Consider the following 18,035-nt stretch of genomic DNA (forward strand, 5'->3'; position numbering starts at 1 on the left):
ACACAAAAAATGGCTCGTTGCTATAAGGACTCTCAGTCGCTTGACGAGAAGACTCGCAAGCTTCTTCCGGGGCCTGAAACTCGGTCGTTTTACGGGGTAATACTGTATTCGTGTCCCAGGAGAAACCCTTAGGAAAGCATTGCCCCGAATGGTTTTCAGAAAACTTTTTGTGAAACACGAATACTATGTTTCTGCTTCCACACAAACCATTCAGATGATGAAAACGGAGTTGGAGTTGCAGTTGGAATCGGAGTTTGGAAGGAATTTCTGATCACTATACTCAGAAAAAAATATCTCGATCTCGACTCTATGATAGTAAATACATATAAAAATCAGAAATGTCCTTCAAATAGGCATTCTATGCTGATCGGAGGATTCTGTACCTCTTTCTCGGAGGTTGATCCTGATTCATGTGGCTGTGATATGATAATTGCGATCACGGTTATTAGCTAAATGTTATTTTGAATAAATTATACATTTGTTTTCAATCCGATTTTCTAGAGTTGAGCCTTGGTGGCCGGGTCCTCTAACTTGCGATGTTGTCGCTTTTCTAACTTGTGAATGGTGCTTCTCCCGCGTGACATGCGCCCTAGTTATTGGGCCTTTACCAATTATCTGTAAATACTTAAAAGGAAAGTTCGGTGAGTATTAATCGCTGATTTTAATGAAACTTTGTACAATTACTTCATGGTCCTACCTAAGAATTTTGCCGTACAAAGTAGCTGTCCATACGTACCTTTAAGAGAGAAACTACCCCTTTAATCCAAGTCGCTCTTTCCATTTCGGTGCTTATAGCTCACAAAGTATAAGAGCTATAAAAAAATGTTGCATACAAAAGTTTTACTGTTTTTCAAGACCTATAAGATGGCTTTAAAAAAATTTTGAAAAAACGAATTGTTTATAAAAATTCAATTTTACCCCCGTTTTATACTTTGTGAGCTATAAGCACCGAAATGAAAAGGGCGACTTGGATTAAAGGGGTAGTTTCTCCCTTAAAGGTGCGTTTGAACAGCTACTTTGTACGGCAAAATTCTTAGGTAGGATCATGAAGTAATTGTACAAAGTTTCATTAAAATCGGCAATTAACACTCACTAAACTTCCCTTGTTAGTCGCGAGTTCTCACAGGTCCTTGCTTATTCCCTATCTTTGTCTGGCATCTGTCGTCTTTCCCTGTCAGTGGGGCCACCTATATAGTGCTATTTCAATGGCGGTTGACAAGGGTGTCAACACAGAAAAAATGGGGGACAACTTAATTTCATTTAATTCAAACTCAAAATAAGTTAAAGTGGTTTTAAACTACCTCGTGACTTGTTGCAGGCTCGTATAATATTAAATGAGTATCAGAATCCCTTAGACTGATAAACGAATACGAAAAAAGTAATCAATTTAGCATGGGATATCTTGCACATGAAGGAATCTGCTTTATCGAGTCACTAAGAAAGACGTATTTGCTCCTAAGGATAGAAAAAGAGGTTACTTCATTACTTCATTTGTTGAACCAAACAATGGAAATGTTTGCACTCGTGGATTCCTAAGAATGATAGAGTTATAACAGACAAGGATAGGAATAGGGATTAAGGAGTGAAAAGGTCGAGTTTCTTATTTGTTATAGGGTTTTTACGCAAGTAATATCAATCGATCATTTGTGTTTTCCAAATTAAAATGGTACCAAACACGATATGATTTAAATTATTATTTATAATAAGTATACACAAAACTTGATTTGTAGAAATAAAAGTCTTGCTCGTCCTACTATTCGAATCATTTACCTAACCCCCACTCATTCTCTCCTTCCGTGCCGACTATTCCCTTAACCAATCCTTTTTAAAATAATAATCGTGTGATGCTTTTTTGGTGATTCCTGGCAAAATAAAAAAGTAATTACAGGGCAGTAAGAAGTAACTAAAGAGCAATTGTGTGAGCCATCATTTATTGAGATACGACAAACTTTATGTATCGGTGTAACCTAGCAGACTGACATTTGCGACTAGCTTCGTGTTGGTACAAATAGCACGATGATTTTTACAGATTCCCCAAAAACTAGAAGGGAGCAATTAAAAGTAATTACAGAGCAATTATTTAAGTCATTCTGCAACGCGATAGAGCAATTTCTTGAATCGATGAAAAATATTAGACTTGTAAATGTTGCTAACTTAATGCAGTTGAAGCGACATACCCGTCTTTTTTTTAAATTTCTCGAAAAATAAAATTGAGTAATTAAAATTAATTCTACGGCAATAAAGAGCAATTATTTAAGTTCTCGCATAATGAGATGGAGCAATTTTTTGGATGAGTGTAATTTTGTAAACTTGTATGTATTGCCATCTTCACGCAATTGCAGTAATATAATTATTTCTTCGAAACTTTTTGAAAACTAGGAGACAGCAATTAAAAGTAATTATAGAGCAATAAGAAGCAATTGAAGAGCAATTGTTCAAGTCACTGCGCAATATCGTAGAGCAAGTATTTTGAGTTTTCATGTGAATGTGAATGTATGATCTGTATTAAAGTTACTGAGGATCTGTGATGCGCGCCTGGAAGTTACTAGATTTCTGTTTCTTACTTTTATGTATAAAATTTGTTGTTTATTGACCTAATTGTTACATATTAAGGGTTGTGCAATTAATTCTAAGCAAAGAGCAATTTTTTGGTAACCTCGGTAGATCATTTTATGCAATATTTTAGAAGTTTTGTGATATTGAATGTCCGTCGCCAACCCATAAAAGTCCCTAAATACCGAAGAAAAGTTTTTGGAAATATCTTGAAAACTAAAAGTAAGCAGTTAAAAGTAATTGATGAACAATTATGGGCAATTAAAGACCAATTTTTTGATCTATGTGTTATTAAAATTGGTTACTACTGTGAGCTAATTTCACATGAGTCTTAATTTTTGAAATCCTGTATGGCTTCATGAAACTGTCAAAGAATATTCTTCTATAGAGTATAATTGTCGTAATCTGTGATTTCTTACTCTACGTTAGATGGCGCTACGGTAGGAAATTCTCAAATCTTGCAACACCGTGTATATACATTAAAGCAACTGAAATGCTGAAAGCTGAAAGTCGTAAACAGTTGTAAACGTTGGATTTCAAAAGTAAGGTTATATTATATATTTTAAAAAATATTAATATAGAAATTTCTAGATTTGAATTAATTAAACATAACATTAATCACCATATTCGCGTTGAAATACACATATTAAAATGTCAATCGGAGTACCAATAAAAGTACTTCATGAAGCGGAGGGTCATACCGTAACCTGCGAGACGAACACTGGTGAAGTGTACCGGGGAAAGTTAATCGAAGCTGAGGATAATATGAATTGTCAAATGCAGAATATTACAATAACTTACAGAGATGGTCGTGAAGCGCAGTTAGAAAACGTTTATATTAGAGGTTCAAAAATTAGATTTCTTATACTGCCAGATATGCTAAAGAATGCGCCAATGTTTAAAAGACCGGGAGGTAAAGGTTCAGGAACAGCAGGCAGAGGGAAATCTGCTATTTTACGTGCTCAAGGTTAGATCATTTTACAAATTTAATTTATTTAAAGTTATTGATTCACACAAAGCAAAATTATATTCCTATTTAACTTTTGATTAGCTCGTGGAAGAGGTAGAGGTCAAAACCAAAGAGGTAGAGGCACAGGTTCTGCACCTTGGCTTAATCAACAAAATCAACCTGGAGGATCTCAAGCTGGGAGAGGACGAGGTTAAATTATACAACCATAAGAAGCACAGATGAAAGAGAACATTTGTCTACTAAGCCTATGACTACTCTTTTTACATTGCTTGTAAAAGATGTTTTTCTAAGTTCCAATTTATTAAACTAAGAAGAATTAATAAATCAATGAAATACTTTCTTTAATTGTGCCAGTTGAATTTTTTTTATTTAAAGTACACTCTTTATTGTTAATCATACTTTTCCATTGTTTAACAATAGGCTAATGGTATAGAATATATTTTTATGTTGCCTTTTTCGTAACATTTAATTTGTTCTAATATTTATATTGGTAAAATTTTGACCATGTGTAAATGAATAAGAAAAAATGAACAAACTAAAAGCTTTGTAATGTCACATTTGAGAAACACAATAAAAGTAAAATTAAGTAAAACATTCGTAAATTATATTCTATTTATAAGAAACAAATAATTAGTGACAGAATCAAGTGAATTGCAAAACAGATTTAAATTTAATCAGACAGTTTTAAACATGTTTACTTCTGAACAGTTTAAATCTTTTAATTACCAAGAAATGAACACATATTTTTAAGTAAAATAGGAATGCATTTTACTTGATTAAAAACTAATGTGTTTAAATTAGGTATGTATGTCACAAATATTAAAAAATTAATTTTTCTATGTCTGTTTTGTATCTGTTTATGAATATATGTAAAAGATACAGTACATAGATTTTTATTTTTAATTAATCTGTAAGAAGTAGAACGTTTTCTTAAACTATTTTGGAATACAGGGTGTCCAATTTAACTAGAAACCCTTAAATTCAGCGCTCCTATCGGCCAGGAGAGGAAATATAGACATCTTGTCCCTATTCTAGATATTTCTTGTAGCGAAACTGATTATACTCATTATACAATAATCTGGCTTGAAAGAAGCGGAGAGCACGTGGTGATGAAGGATATATCTGAGACTTTTATGAAAACAAGTTGTAAATAAGGTAATTTAAAAAAAAAGATCTAGTTGAATAGACACTTAGATTTGCTAAGAGTAGTTGATCTGTGTACAAGTAAGTTTTAAGTAAAGTAATACAGAAAAAATTGGTGCCCCTTAATTTATAAAAGTACGCGGCCCTCAGTTGACTAATACAGCAATGGAAAACAATTTGAAAAGAAAAAAGAACAAATGGATATTGAAGAACTGAAGCTAAAAGAATGTAAGAAAAGCTGTAAAGGAGAAAGCAGAAGTAATATGAATACTCGGAGGTATCCAGCTTCGTACACGGGACATGTCTATATGGAGGTTAAGATTGACGATAATCATGTCAAAAAAAGAAGAAAACATAATCTTATGCAAACTGTAAAAATAATATATGAGGTGAATGCAGGAGTTATAGATCTGAAACCTAAAACATTTCGGTCCACAAAAGTGATTTTTCCTAATAAAGACCTGGTTAATGCATTTGTTGAGTCTGAAATTATAGGATTACATACGTTCATCCCTAGAAACAGTATTGAAAAAATAAGATTAATTAAGGGAATACTAATTGATATTGACCTTGAAGAGAATTATTAAAGTTGCAAGATCGAATAAAAGAATTCAAAATCTTGAAAATGGTGATTGGCAATGGATTCCAAGTGAATCTATACTTATTACTTTTGATGGTACAATACTTTCAGATTACATAAATGTATTTAGATCACATAATTTGAAGTTGATACATATATACCCTCATTAAATTTCTGCAAAAATTGCCTTAAGTATGGTCATGCAACCAAATTTTGCAAGGCACAAAATGTGTGTATAAGATGTTATATGAAAGGAATTAATAACGAGCACAAGTGCATTGGGGAAGAAATTATTAAGTGGTACCACTATAATGATGTACATAGAACTTTTTCAAAAGAATGTCAAGTATTTATATTTATATAAATATTAAGCTTAGACTTACAAGGAAACATCCCGAACCCAGAAATTCAAAAAATTATGCAACTTTGGGTATATGTAGAGCATGTGTAGGTATGTATTACGCAATTTTTTTTTTGCTGCCCAAATTCACTCTAAGGGGTTGAAACTATCCTTTGAAAATTTGGCTATTTTTCGATTTTATTTTATAACTCGTGAACTATGCGAAATGGGAAAAAGCTTTTGAGACAAAAGTTATTTCATTCGATTATATCTACCAAATGATAAAATATTAATCAATTGTTTGAATAATTAGAAAAAAGTTATAAACAAAAATGTTGATAACTTTTAATAAAATTAGTTTTTCATGTGAAAATTTAATCTGTGGTACAAATAATTATGAAGAAGCATAATCCATGCTTTTTTTCATACGTATATAACCTGTGTAGCATTGATGAACTGTTCCTCGACAAATTCTGGATACCTTTGTATAATTGTACAAAAGCCGCACAAATTCTGGATACCATTGTATTTTATTAAACTGTATTATTGTATTATAGATGCGTGAAGAGCAGTATTCTTCTAAAATATATTACAAAATACTACATTACGCAGTAGAAAAACAAATCAAATAGGAATAAAGGAATAGAAAGATTCTGTTATTTAGCTTACTTTTATTAAAACTTTTTATATCTAATATAATTATCAAACGTTTCTCTTATTTTCGCACTAAACAGATGAAATGATGTAGGCATTGAATAAACATTTTGAGGTAAGTATAGTTTAATAGTTTTGAAAGCACTTATAAATACAATTTAAACTGTTAAGTGCCGTACGCGTGGGTAGGTTTCACTTTCGCATTTGATTCTTGAAAATATAATTGATTGTGACAGTTCGGACAGATTCTATAATTCGAATAGATGCGCGCAAAAACTTACAATATTAAAATAGACATAAGAATTACAGTAATATGGCAGTTATTTCAATATTGAACTTTTACATTAATCAGATTCGGTGTGTATGAATTGTTCTTCATAATGATGAAATTCTTAGAAGAAGTGTTTAAAGCATAGAAATTGGTTACACCACGCACATTTTATGATGGCACGATTGCCGCATGTGGAACAACGAGGTGGATATCTTAAATTTTATTTCTATGTGCTATGTACTATTTTTTAATACATGTAGAGGAACATGGCTGGCCCCGCAGCTTACATCTGATACATGACGTTGTTAGATGTTCTGCGATAGTCGAAAAATAGAGTTTATCAATACTGCACAGGTTATATACGTATGAAAAAACATGGTTTATGCTTTTTTATAATTATTTGTACCACCGATTAAGTTTTCACGTGAAAAACTAATTGTATTAAAAGTTATCAACATTTTTGTTTATAACTTTATTCTAATTGTTTAAACAATTGATCAATGTTTTACCATTTGGTAGATATAATTGAATGAAATAACTTTTATCTCAAAAGCTTTTCCTATCTCGCATAGTTTTCGAGTTATAAAATAAAATCGAAAAATAGCCAAATTTTCGAAGGGTAGTTTCAACCCCTTAGAGCAGTGATGAGCAACCCGCGGCCTGCGGGCCGCAGTTGGTCCAGCTGTTAATGACTGGCGGCCCGACATGTTTTGCGGTACTGCGTACCTATATTCACGCGATACAGTGTTTTGCAGTAGTTTCGAAAGTAGTAGTACTTGTATGTTCAATTTTCATTAAATTGTCGATTTTGTTGCTAAGTGACGTTATGCTTCTGAAAATATAATAACGATATAACTTGATCACTATCATCAAACTTTATGTGACATATACTTAAATTTCTTTTGGTGTATATTTTTTCTGTTTATTATGAGTTTGAATTGTAGAAAGCGTAAAATTGAAAAAGAAAATCGACAATTTAATGAAAATTGGACATACGAGTACTTTTTTACTTGTATACAAAAAGATACTGCTATTTGTTTGATATGTAGTGAAATAATTTCTGTGTTTAAAAAGTATAATGTTAAGAGGCATTATGAAAGCAAACACTTCAAAATTTGATCATTTGCAAGGACAGTTACGTAAGGATATGGTGGATCAATTATTATTACAAAAACATTTGTCTTCAAAGCAACAGAATTTATTGGAGACGGAAAGTGCTTCAATTACTGCAGATACGGCAGTTCGTGCAAGTTACGTTGTTAGCCAAATTGTAGCAAAAAGGATGAAACCATTTTGTGATGGGGAAATGGTAAAAGAATGTCTCCAAGCAGTAGCAAATATTGCCTTTCCTAGTAAGAAAGATATAATTTCAAAAATTAGTTTATCGCGATTTACGTGTTTCAAAGCTAGAATGGATTTCGTTAGCTGTGGATGAAAGTTGTGACATTAACGATACTGCACAACTTGCTGTATTTTTAAGAGGAACAGATAGTAATTTTAATGTTATGGAAGAATTTGCATCTTTAGTACCATTAAAAGGAACTACAGTTTTAAATTTATTAAACATACCAATAAAAAAGATTATTGGAATAAGTACAGACGGGGCATGATCTATGTCCAGTATGAATATTGGTTTGTCTGGACTATTATCCCAAGAAATAAAAAAATTAACAGGACGAGAAATAATTGTATCTCACTGTGTCCTACATCAAGAAACTTTGAATGCAAAAGTTTTAAAAATAATCAATATTGTACCGCCAATTATTAAAGTTGTAAACTTTATTAGATCTCGAGGACTGAATCATCGTGAATTCAAAGAATTGTTAAAAGATATGGACAGTGAATATGGCGACGTCATTTTTAATACTGAAGTTCGATGGCTAAGTCGTGGCATTATGCTTAAGCGTGTGTACGATTTGAAAAATGAAATAAAGCTGTTTCTAGAAATGAAAAACTACCCATTTCCGCAATTTGATGACGAAAACTGGATGTGTGATTTCGCATTTTGTGTGGACATTACGCAGCATTTAAACAAACTAAATGTAAATCTTCAAGAAAAAAATAAAATTGTCACGGAAATGTTCGATAAAGTCAAAGCATTCGAAAGTAAATTAAAAATTTGGAATAAGCAGCTTCAACTGAATAATATGATTAATTTTCCTATTCTAAAAAGACAAAATCCATCTGAAACTATGAAGTATGCACAAGAGGTTCAAAGATTGCAGGAAGAATTCAGTTTGCGATTTAAAAATTTTCGCGAAAATCAAACAAATTTTGATATTTTTTCGTCACCTTTTAATATAGACGTTGAAAGGATTCCCGAAGAATTTCAAATGCAAATAATTGATTTACAAAACGACACAGAACTAAAAAATAAATTTCAAAATTGTGGCATTGTTGACTTCTATAAACGCTATTTTCCAGCTAATATATTTCCGTTATTAGCTATCCATGCCAAACAAATGATGAGTTTATTTGGTAGTACATTTATCTGTGAGCAATTATTTTCGAAAATGAAAATTTTAAAAACTGATCGTCGTAATCGACTTGAAGATGAACGGTTGAAAAATTGCATTCGAGTTGCCGTTTCTAATGATATTGAACCCAATATTGACAAACTCGTGAATGAGAAACAGAATCAAATTTCTCATTAATTAAATTAAATATTAACTTCATTTTTTTAAATTTAAGACTTATACACATTATTAATACTAATTGTTTTATTGAGTTAATACTTGTAATAGATTGGAAGATATATATGTTCACATAATACTATATTACTAATAAAACGTAAATCAAATTAAAAAAGACTGTGTTATTGTTATTCTATGTGCTGCGTCGAACTTAATAAATTCGCCCTCTAAATTAGAAGTCTTCGATCAGTACATTTAATTATTAATTATTCGGTTATTCGTTATTCAATATCCGCATTCATTGCGGCCCAGGTGTAGTGTTTTGTTTCCATCTTTGGCCCACAGCAATCGAAAGGTTGCTCATCACTGCCTTAGAGTGAATTTGGGCAGCAAAAAAAAATGGCGTAATACATACCTACATATGCTTCACATGTACCCGAAGTTGCATAATTTTTTGAATTTCTGGGTTTGGGATGTTTCCTTGTTAGACTTTATAGAAGCAAAAAAGTATGTAGATGTTACGTTGGGAATACTTGTTCTAAAAAACAATCTAAACACAAAGACATGTAGCAATAAAGCATTATTTCCAGCCGTGAAGGAAAACAATTTAAAAACTTTAAAAACAATTGGAGGGCTGTCTACTACAGAAGGCATGACTACTCCTTTATTTTCAATCTCTATGATAGCAAATAAATGTATAGAGGAAGCGTCTAAACATAAATAAAAGAAACCTAACAAGGTTAAATTTAGCGGTGTTGTTGCTGATTCCAGTCAATCAGGATCTTTGTCTATATCCAAAGAAGTGAAGAGAAAGTTGGAGAAATCAACATCACTCAAAACATATAGCAGAATTTCCATAAGTAAGAAAAATGCAAAGATGCACAATAGAAAAAAAAAAATACAAAATAATTATGAAAATAACCTATATAGATTTAATATTAACGATATTGAAATAAAAAAGGACAAATTTGGAGTTTTACTAGGAGGAAACAGACGACAAGAGGGGCAGAAGAAATTTTCAGTCGCTGCTCTGGCAGCTTCTTCAATAGACAGTCAAAACATATGCGAAGACAGCACATATGGAGATGAGATCCTATAGAAGAATATAGACGAATTAAATGACCATTTGGACATTTCAGTTAATAAAATGAAAGATAGGAATTATAAGTATAGTTGGGAAATGTAATGAGAATGTAAAGAATAACACTCAGGAATAAAGATATACACAAAATATCGCAAAGAAAATAATTAAATAATGCTGTTAGAATCGCTTAAAATAAGTGATCTAACGGATGTCCGGATAAAGTGAGAGTGAGGGTATATGAAAGAAACGGGTACACAAATTCAATTTTTTGTCGGCCCTTAAAATGGCTTTAGAGCGACCTTTATTGAATCTTTTTTTTTGTTTTGGGGGGCTGGGGCTGATCCGGTCCTCGGCGTCGGGCTCCTTAATCCGCGGCGTCGAGCTCCTGGTAGAGGTAGAGTGGAGGGCCTGGTGGTCTTGGCGACGCCGGCGTTTTCCTTTTCAGCGACGTTGGCGTCTGAAAAAGAGAAATAGCGGCGGAACCGCAGCGGTAAGCGAGAGTGTAAATCAAGCTGTACCGAAGATTCCCGATTCCAGGCTTCGCTCGCGAGTCTATGTGGAGGGGACAGCAATACCTTGCCTGTAACACGAAGGTAATGCAGTGGACTGTATTATCGACTCTTCTTCTGGTGCGAAGAAGAAGTCGATGAGCGAGTGGCTGGAGAGGAGGGGGAGGGGGGACCTCTTCTCTTCACCTTGCACCTTATAGAAAGGCTCGTTTCGTACGAATCCCGATAACTTGGGGATTCGCGAGCGGGGGGACACGCTGTAACTAGCGATTGCTAGTTCTGGAGCCTGAGGACGGCCAGAGGCTCCGCGACTCCGTTCACCTCACCGTGTGCTTCTATTCGTCACACGGGGGTTGCTTCTAAACGGGGTGACAGAGCGCGAGTAACGCAGAGGTGATAAGCACGTACGTTAGCTCTCTCCGTTGTAACCCGTCTCTCAGGGATCCAACAGGCACCTTTGTTGCTCCTAGACGAAGACGAAACTCAGAGAATCAGGGCAGCCCCCGATTCCAAGAGCGCAAATCTCGCTAAATTGTCACCTTTGATGAACTAGGTGCTCTGTCGTACATATTATACGTATGAATCGAGCAGAGCAGATTCCTAGTTGCAGGAGACAATGTTTCAGCTGTTGAAAGCTAGTGAAAGTTCAAGTGTCTGGCAACCAAACTACTTGAAATCTTAAGACTGGCTAGGCTGAGAGACGCTTGACGAACGGTCGCACTGACTGTCGCAAGCTAGGTTGTCGTAAGACGACTGGGGCGAGAGCCGCGTGTGTCTCCGCAAAGCGGGGAACGTGCTAAATTTTACCACTACGCAGGGCTCACTAATTATCTTTTGTTTCGTACTACTGTGTTACGATTGACTCTCTCTCTCTCCTTCAGGCTTCGATGTCCCCACTCGACATCGCACCTGGAGTTCAAAACGTTGCTCGACAATGCTCACCTTGTTTTGAACTTCAATGTACACGATAAAAACGAGTCATACGATAATAGACCGTGTTTTTCTGCTAGGACAACGGAATATCCAACCGAAGGCGACCTTCGGTCTGTCACGTATACTAACAGAGCACGAATCTCGCGAACGAGCCACGTGCTCGTTATATAACCGCTTTTTAAACATACCGCCCCCCTTGCACGGTCCGTGCAACAGAGAATCGGTAATGTTCTGCCGAATGCCCTTCGCGACGCGAAACTCGAAAGAGTAATACTCTTTTTCGCGAATGAGAGAGAGAGAGAGAGAGATGCTGCAAGTGAAGTTTAATTGAAGTGAACTCACTCGCAGTGGTGTCGTAAATTTAATCAAAGTATAAATTTAACTGAACTTACTTATGAGCAGGTGGAGCCGCGCTCTGCTGCTGTTGTAGCTGCTGCTGCTACATCGAGGTTTCCACTGCGATGCCGACTGCTGCGCGCGTCAGTTCCTCCAGTGTTGGCCCCGTGGGGCGGGGTGGTTGCCGGGGCGGCCGCTGCCAGTCGTGGGCCTTGCCTTTTCCCTTGGCGACGTTGTCGACGTGGGAATACGGCGCCGTCTCTCTTCCCGCGACTTGGGTCCCGGCTGGCTGGATGGCCTCCTGCCCTTGGGTCCTTCCCCAGCAGGGGCGGCTCGGGTTGTCGGCTTCTGTGCTGTCGGCTGGGGCACGACCGCCGGCCTCCAGAGCAGCGACGTTAGTCGCTGCTCCTTGTCCCAGCGCAGGACGTAGCGGCCCCCGGGGACGGCACACAGGTACCGCCTGGTCGTGCGGGGGTGTGCCCCGGCACCCGCAACTCTTGAGCCCCCATGACCAGGATCCATTCCTGCTCCTTTTGACTCGCCGGCTTCTCCGGTGTGGCTGAGGGGATGTCGGCCTGCAGCGCCTGTTCCCCGATCTTCAGGCAACGGTCGAACGTTGCCGAAATCGCTGAATTCAGGCCGGCGTGGGAACGTTGAGTTGCTGTTGCGTCACTGTCCATGGCTTTATCTGTACTGATTCGGCCGTCGCGACGCTCCCAGCCGATTTCGGCGGCGCCCGCGATTTCGCGGGGGCGCTTTTTCCCTTGGAGAGGTAGAGACGGAAATACTTCGTCTCCCCTCCCAAGTGGCGTAAGGGTCCAGGAAGAGGGGGTCCCGATCGTTCGATTTTCTTCTAGAACAATCGGTCTCACCTTGGTGTCTCCCTGGTTTTTGCCGAAAATTCTTTACCGGTGCTTATTTTGCCTGCTCGACCTCGGCGACGGTCGTCGTAGCGGGCTCATCCACGGGTAACCTACACATCCTTATAATTGGGCGTGTGTAAGTTGACTTCGCTGTACGTACTTTTACCACACGTACATTTCCGTCTTTCCCGGGAACACCTCCTCAATTCTTCCCATCTCCCACTGATTGGGGGGGGGGGGGGGGGGGGGGGGGGGGGGGGGGGAAGAGGATTCTGCACTAGCACCAGATCCCCTGGTTGCAGTTGCAGTTGGGTGGCGCGCCACTTGTAGCGATTTTGGAGGTGCGTGAGATAATCGCGCGTCCAATACCTCCACAGTTGCCCGTGGAATTTCTGAATCGCTCTCCAATGCGATAATCGCGAGAGTTTTTCAGTTTCCACCGACTGCAGCGGAATTGCATTTAGTGGACCTCCTGTCAGGAAATGTCCAGGCGTAAGAGGCGCATAATCGTCTGGGTGGTCACTCAGGGGGGCGATCGGTCGCGAGTTGAGACTCGCTTCGATCTTGCAGAGCAGCGTCTGCATTTCCTCTCCCGTCGGCGTGAATTCACCCAGCGTGCGCTTTAAGTGGTGTTTCACCGATTTTACGCCGGCTTCCTGCATTCCACCGAAATGAGGAGCGCTGGGGGGGTTAAACCTCCACCTTATCCCCATAGAGCCGCATTTGTTTTGCATTTCTGTGGAGGAGAACGCCTCACAGAATTGCTTACGTAACTCTCGATTGGCCCCAACGAAATTGGTGCCATTGTCGCTGAAAATGCAAGATGGTATACCACGTCTTGCTACAAACCGATCGAGTGCAGCTAGAAATGCGTTCGTCGTGTAATCATGGACGAGCTCGATGTGGACGGCTCGCGTGGCGTAACAAACGAACACCGCGATGTACGCTTTGTGAGCCGTCTTTCCTCGACCAGCGGAGTCGCGGACACGGTAAGGCCCCGCGTAGTCCACTCCGCAGTTGTCGAAGGCCTTTGCAGGCCTGCAGCGCGCCGGTACCAAATGCTGCATTATTTGCGTGGAAGCGCTGCTTCGCCATCTCACGCATCGCATGCATTTCTTGACAACGGTTTTCGCTGCGTTTCGGCAGCCGAGAATCCAGTAGCTTTGCCTCACAGTATGCAAGGTCAGCTGTAAGCCCCCGTGCAACGTATCCACGTGGCACTGTCGGATTATGAGTGTTGACACATAATGTTTCGGCAGTATTATCGGGTGCTTGGTTTCCCATGCAAGCGTCGCATTATCCAGTCGTCCACCAACCATCAAGACATCATTTTCGTCTAGGAAAGGGTTTAGACTTTTTAGCGGAGATTTCTCAGGTATTCCTCGGCCTATTTTCAAGCACCGGTACTCTTCTGCGAAATACGTGCCTTGTATATGACGCACGATACGTTCAGTTGCGATTCGCAATTCTGACGCCTCGATTACTCGACTGTCGGGTGACCCCTGATCGGCGCGCGTTTGTTTTCGCCAGCGAAGACAATACGCCGTTACACGCAACAGTTTTCTCCACGTTTGAAATCGGAACAGAAATTCCCATTCCGGTTTCGGAGTCGTTACATGTGCATGCGCTATGCACTTGCTTTCAGTGGTCTCCACGGAAGCTGGCATAGTTGGCCACTCCACTTCCGGTCCGCTCAGCCACCCTGGTCCAAACATCCACAGTCTTGACTGCAGAAAATCTGCAGCCTCTATCCCGCGCGAATTTAAATCCGCGGGGTTTGAGCGTGTTGGAACGTAACGCCATTCAGCGCTCGGAAGAAACGTTTGGATTTTTGACACGCGGTTGGCTACCACAACCGTCCATGTCGATGGGTGTTTTTTAAGCCAAGCGAGGGCGATCGTAGAATCTGTCCAACAGACAACACGATCGATCGGCAGTGAGAGCGATTTTCTCACATGCACGATAAGCTTGGCGAGCAGTACGGCCCCGTTCAATTCAAGAACTGGGATCGACTGCGTTTTGATCGGAGTCACTCGCGTTTTTGCCATTAGAAGTGATGTAAACACCTCATTGTTCATCGTCGTCACTCTCAAGTAGGTGACGGCAGAATAGGCAGCGAGTGATGCGTCACAAAATCCATGGAGCTCCATAGAGATTGCATCGGCTCCGTATCGGATCCATCTGGGTAATTTCCATTCGTTTAATCTGCTTCAATCGGCACAAAATGTGTTCCACATTTTGAGCGTCTCCGCGGAAACGTGCTCGTCCCACTGGATTTTCTCCAGCCACTGGGCTTGCATCAAAATTTTCGCACGGATCACGACTGGTGAAAGCCAGTCAAAGGGATCGTACAGTTTTGCAATTTCCGAAAACAAAGTGCGCTTTGTTATCGGTGTTGCAGACGGTTGAAACCGTTGCAGATTGAAATAGAAAAAATCTCCAGATGGTATCCATCGCAGACCGAGCACCTTTAATTCGGAATCGTCAAACAAATTAAGGTCGACTGCGTGTGAGTGAGAGCTCTGTGGAATATTTCGTAATAAATCTGACGAATTTCCAGCCCACTTGCGAAGGTTAAATCCACCTCGCTGTAGGAGCTCGCACGTTTGTTTACGGATTCTCTCCACCAACGGTTTGGCGGGAGCTCCCATAAACACATCGTCTACGTAGACGTCCTTCTCGAGGACAGGCGCGGCGAGCGGGTACCAGTCGCCGTCCTGTTTTTTCAGCTCGAGAAGTGTTCGCATCGAAAGGTACGGAGCGCACGCCGTACCGTATGTGACGGTATTCAACTCGTAAGCGATAAGTCGCTCGGTCGAGGGGGTACGCCATACGATGCATTCAAAACGACGATCCTCTCTAGCGACGAGAATTTGTCGAAACATCTTCTCGATATCCGCTACTAAGACGTATTCGTACAGACGCCACCTCGTTAATACGGCGGTGATATCAGTCTGTAATTTTGGACCTACGTGGAGGAGGTCGTTCAGCGAGCGTCCGCCCGCTGTTTTGCTGGAGGCGTTAAACACGACGCGCAGCTTCGTCGTAGCGCTCTCCGTGCGAATAACCGCTCGGTGAGGGATATAGAGTCGCATGTTATCGACCGACTCGAGACGAGTCATATGATTTAACGACTCGTATTCAGTGAGAAACTCACTGTATTCCTTCACGAGGGTTTGGTTCAAGTCCAGTTTTCTCCTCAACCTTGTCAACGCGGAGAGAGCTATTGGGAGAGAGTCGCCCAACAGCTCGTCCGGGTTTGAATGGTTAAAAGGCAACCGAACTATGAACCTTCCCGTCGCGTCTCGCGCAAAGGTTTTTACGAAGTGCTCTTCGCATTCGTTCTCGGCTTTGGTGTTCAGTAAGGTCGAGGGCATCTTCTCTATCTCCCAGAATCGCCGTATCGCTTTGTCCAACGATTCAAGGACGCTGCAGTGCAGCATCCTCACGGGATTTGGGGAAGAGTTTGCTGCGCCGATCGGCCCAGACAGGATCCAGCCCCAGGCCGTCTTCTGTGTGATCGGTCCTGTTTTGTTTACTCGACGGAGCCCTCTTCGAATAATACTAGCGTATACCTCTGCACCGATGATCACCTCAATTGGTCGATCAGATGCAGGGTCTGAATCTACAAGCGTCAGTTCACTCAAGATCTCAGCATCTGAGATGTGAACCGACGGTGGGACGTAAGACGTTATTTTCGGGACGATGTATGCACTTGTGCGGAACGCCTGTGCAGTGCAGCGTGTTGACCCGAATTTAATGTCCGCGCTGTGCGTGATCTCGTAGGTCTTTCCGCCCCCCAAGCCGGTTACCGTTGCTTGGGTTTTCCTTCGCGCGAGTTGTAGATCATTCACTAGACTGGCGGTTATGAAGGAGGCCTCAAATCCCTGATCAATGAGTGCACGCGCGATACGCGACGTACCTCCCTTTCCATAGACTCGCACATCAGCTGTCGCAAGAAACACAGCTCTCGTTCCGCTCTCTGTCACACCACAGTGAGACGTAACGTTGTCGGCTAACGTAGAAGCACGAGAATTCGTGTTTACGTTTGCCTTTGCAGGACTGCGCGCAAGAACGTTGCTCCGCCCCGCTTCCCGCTTGCCCTGCTTTGGCTTGTTCGTCGAACGACGGTTACTAGTGCCGATCTTCTGTGCTTCGAAGTGCAGGATGGTATGATGCCGTCCGTTACACTGTTTACATGACACGCTGCTTCGACAGTGTGTCACCGTGTGCGTTAACGCCAAGCAGTTTATACAATACTGATTATTCTTCATGTATTGAAACCGCTGTTCCGGCGAAAGTAGTTTGAACTTTTTGCACGTAGCAACTACGTGCGGCTGTTCACAGAACACGCAATTTTCAGGACCAGTGGGAGTGTTCTCGACCACGGCGTTATGCTGCCATATGCGAGGTTTCGGCGTGACTTCCGCCTTTGCGTAACATCGTTGGTGTTCCAATGCCACCAACGCGCGCTCCTGTCCTTCAAGAAACTTCATCATGTCGTTAAACAACGGGAAGTTCGTGTCCGATTGAAGAGACATTTCCCACTCCCATTGCAGGGCTGCTTCCAGCTTCTCCTTTATGAGAATGACCAGCACGTCACTCCATTCTTCAGTAGGGCGCCCCAATTTCTTGAGCGCAGTGAGCGTCTGTCTCCAGCTCACTGTGACTTGCTGGAAGCTGGGTAAATTGCCTTTTTTTTATCATTTTCAGCTTCCGTAAGGCCTCAAGAAGCTGAGTGATAATTATGCATGGGTTCCCGTATCGTTTCTTCAGGGCGTCCCACGCCTCGCTGAAATTGCGATCCGCAATTTCAAACTCGGCGATCGTCGCGAGAGCCTCACCTTCCAAGCACGCGTTCAAATACTGCAATCGTTGTGCGTCAGACAACCGTTGATTATTTTTCACGCCAGCGGTGAATAGATCCTCAAAGTGTCTCCACTTTTTGGAATTACCGCTGAACTTCGGAAGGCTCTGCTTAAGCAGCTCGAGCGGAATCTGCGGGTTGTCAAAGCCGGCATCCTCGGCTTTACGTTGGTTAATACCCAACTCAACCCGTTCCTTCGCTTCGACCAGTTGTGCGATTTCCGTCATTAGGAAATCCTGGACCTCGTGGAACGTGCCCTCGGCGTCCTGAAGCACTTCCTGATCGAAGAAAGGTATACC

The 18,035-nt window shown here is 40.6% G+C and overlaps 4 protein-coding genes across 4 annotated transcripts; 2 read left to right on the plus strand and 2 right to left on the minus strand.

The window, feature by feature from the left end:
• Window positions 1-3,060: 3,060 nt before the first annotated feature.
• Smd3 (small ribonucleoprotein particle protein SmD3) lies at window positions 3,061-4,092 on the plus strand. The gene is made up of 2 exons (XM_076376278.1): window positions 3,061-3,520; window positions 3,605-4,092. The coding sequence occupies exons 1-2, from the start codon at window positions 3,205-3,207 to the stop codon at window positions 3,715-3,717; spliced, it is 429 nt and encodes a 142-aa protein (XP_076232393.1). The 5' UTR covers window positions 3,061-3,204; the 3' UTR covers window positions 3,718-4,092.
• Window positions 4,093-8,124: 4,032 nt separating this feature from the next.
• Window positions 8,125-9,165, plus strand: LOC143178278 (general transcription factor II-I repeat domain-containing protein 2-like). Its single transcript, XM_076376816.1, has one exon. The coding sequence runs from the start codon at window positions 8,125-8,127 to the stop codon at window positions 9,163-9,165; it is 1,041 nt and encodes a 346-aa protein (XP_076232931.1).
• A 2,985-nt stretch (window positions 9,166-12,150) lies between these two features.
• Window positions 12,151-15,019, minus strand: LOC143178279 (uncharacterized). Its single transcript, XM_076376817.1, has 2 exons — window positions 13,239-15,019; window positions 12,151-12,667 (listed from the first exon to the last, which is right to left on the minus strand). Exons 1-2 carry the CDS (start codon window positions 15,017-15,019, stop codon window positions 12,151-12,153), a joined length of 2,298 nt encoding a protein of 765 aa, XP_076232932.1.
• A 60-nt stretch (window positions 15,020-15,079) lies between these two features.
• LOC143178280 (uncharacterized) lies at window positions 15,080-17,410 on the minus strand. The gene has a single exon (XM_076376818.1). It carries the CDS (start codon window positions 17,408-17,410, stop codon window positions 15,080-15,082), a length of 2,331 nt encoding a protein of 776 aa, XP_076232933.1.
• Window positions 17,411-18,035: the final 625 nt, after the last annotated feature.

The sequence above is a fragment of the Calliopsis andreniformis genome, chromosome 4 (genome assembly GCF_051401765.1).
Source record: "Calliopsis andreniformis isolate RMS-2024a chromosome 4, iyCalAndr_principal, whole genome shotgun sequence".
NCBI lineage: Eukaryota > Metazoa > Arthropoda > Insecta > Hymenoptera > Andrenidae > Calliopsis > Calliopsis andreniformis.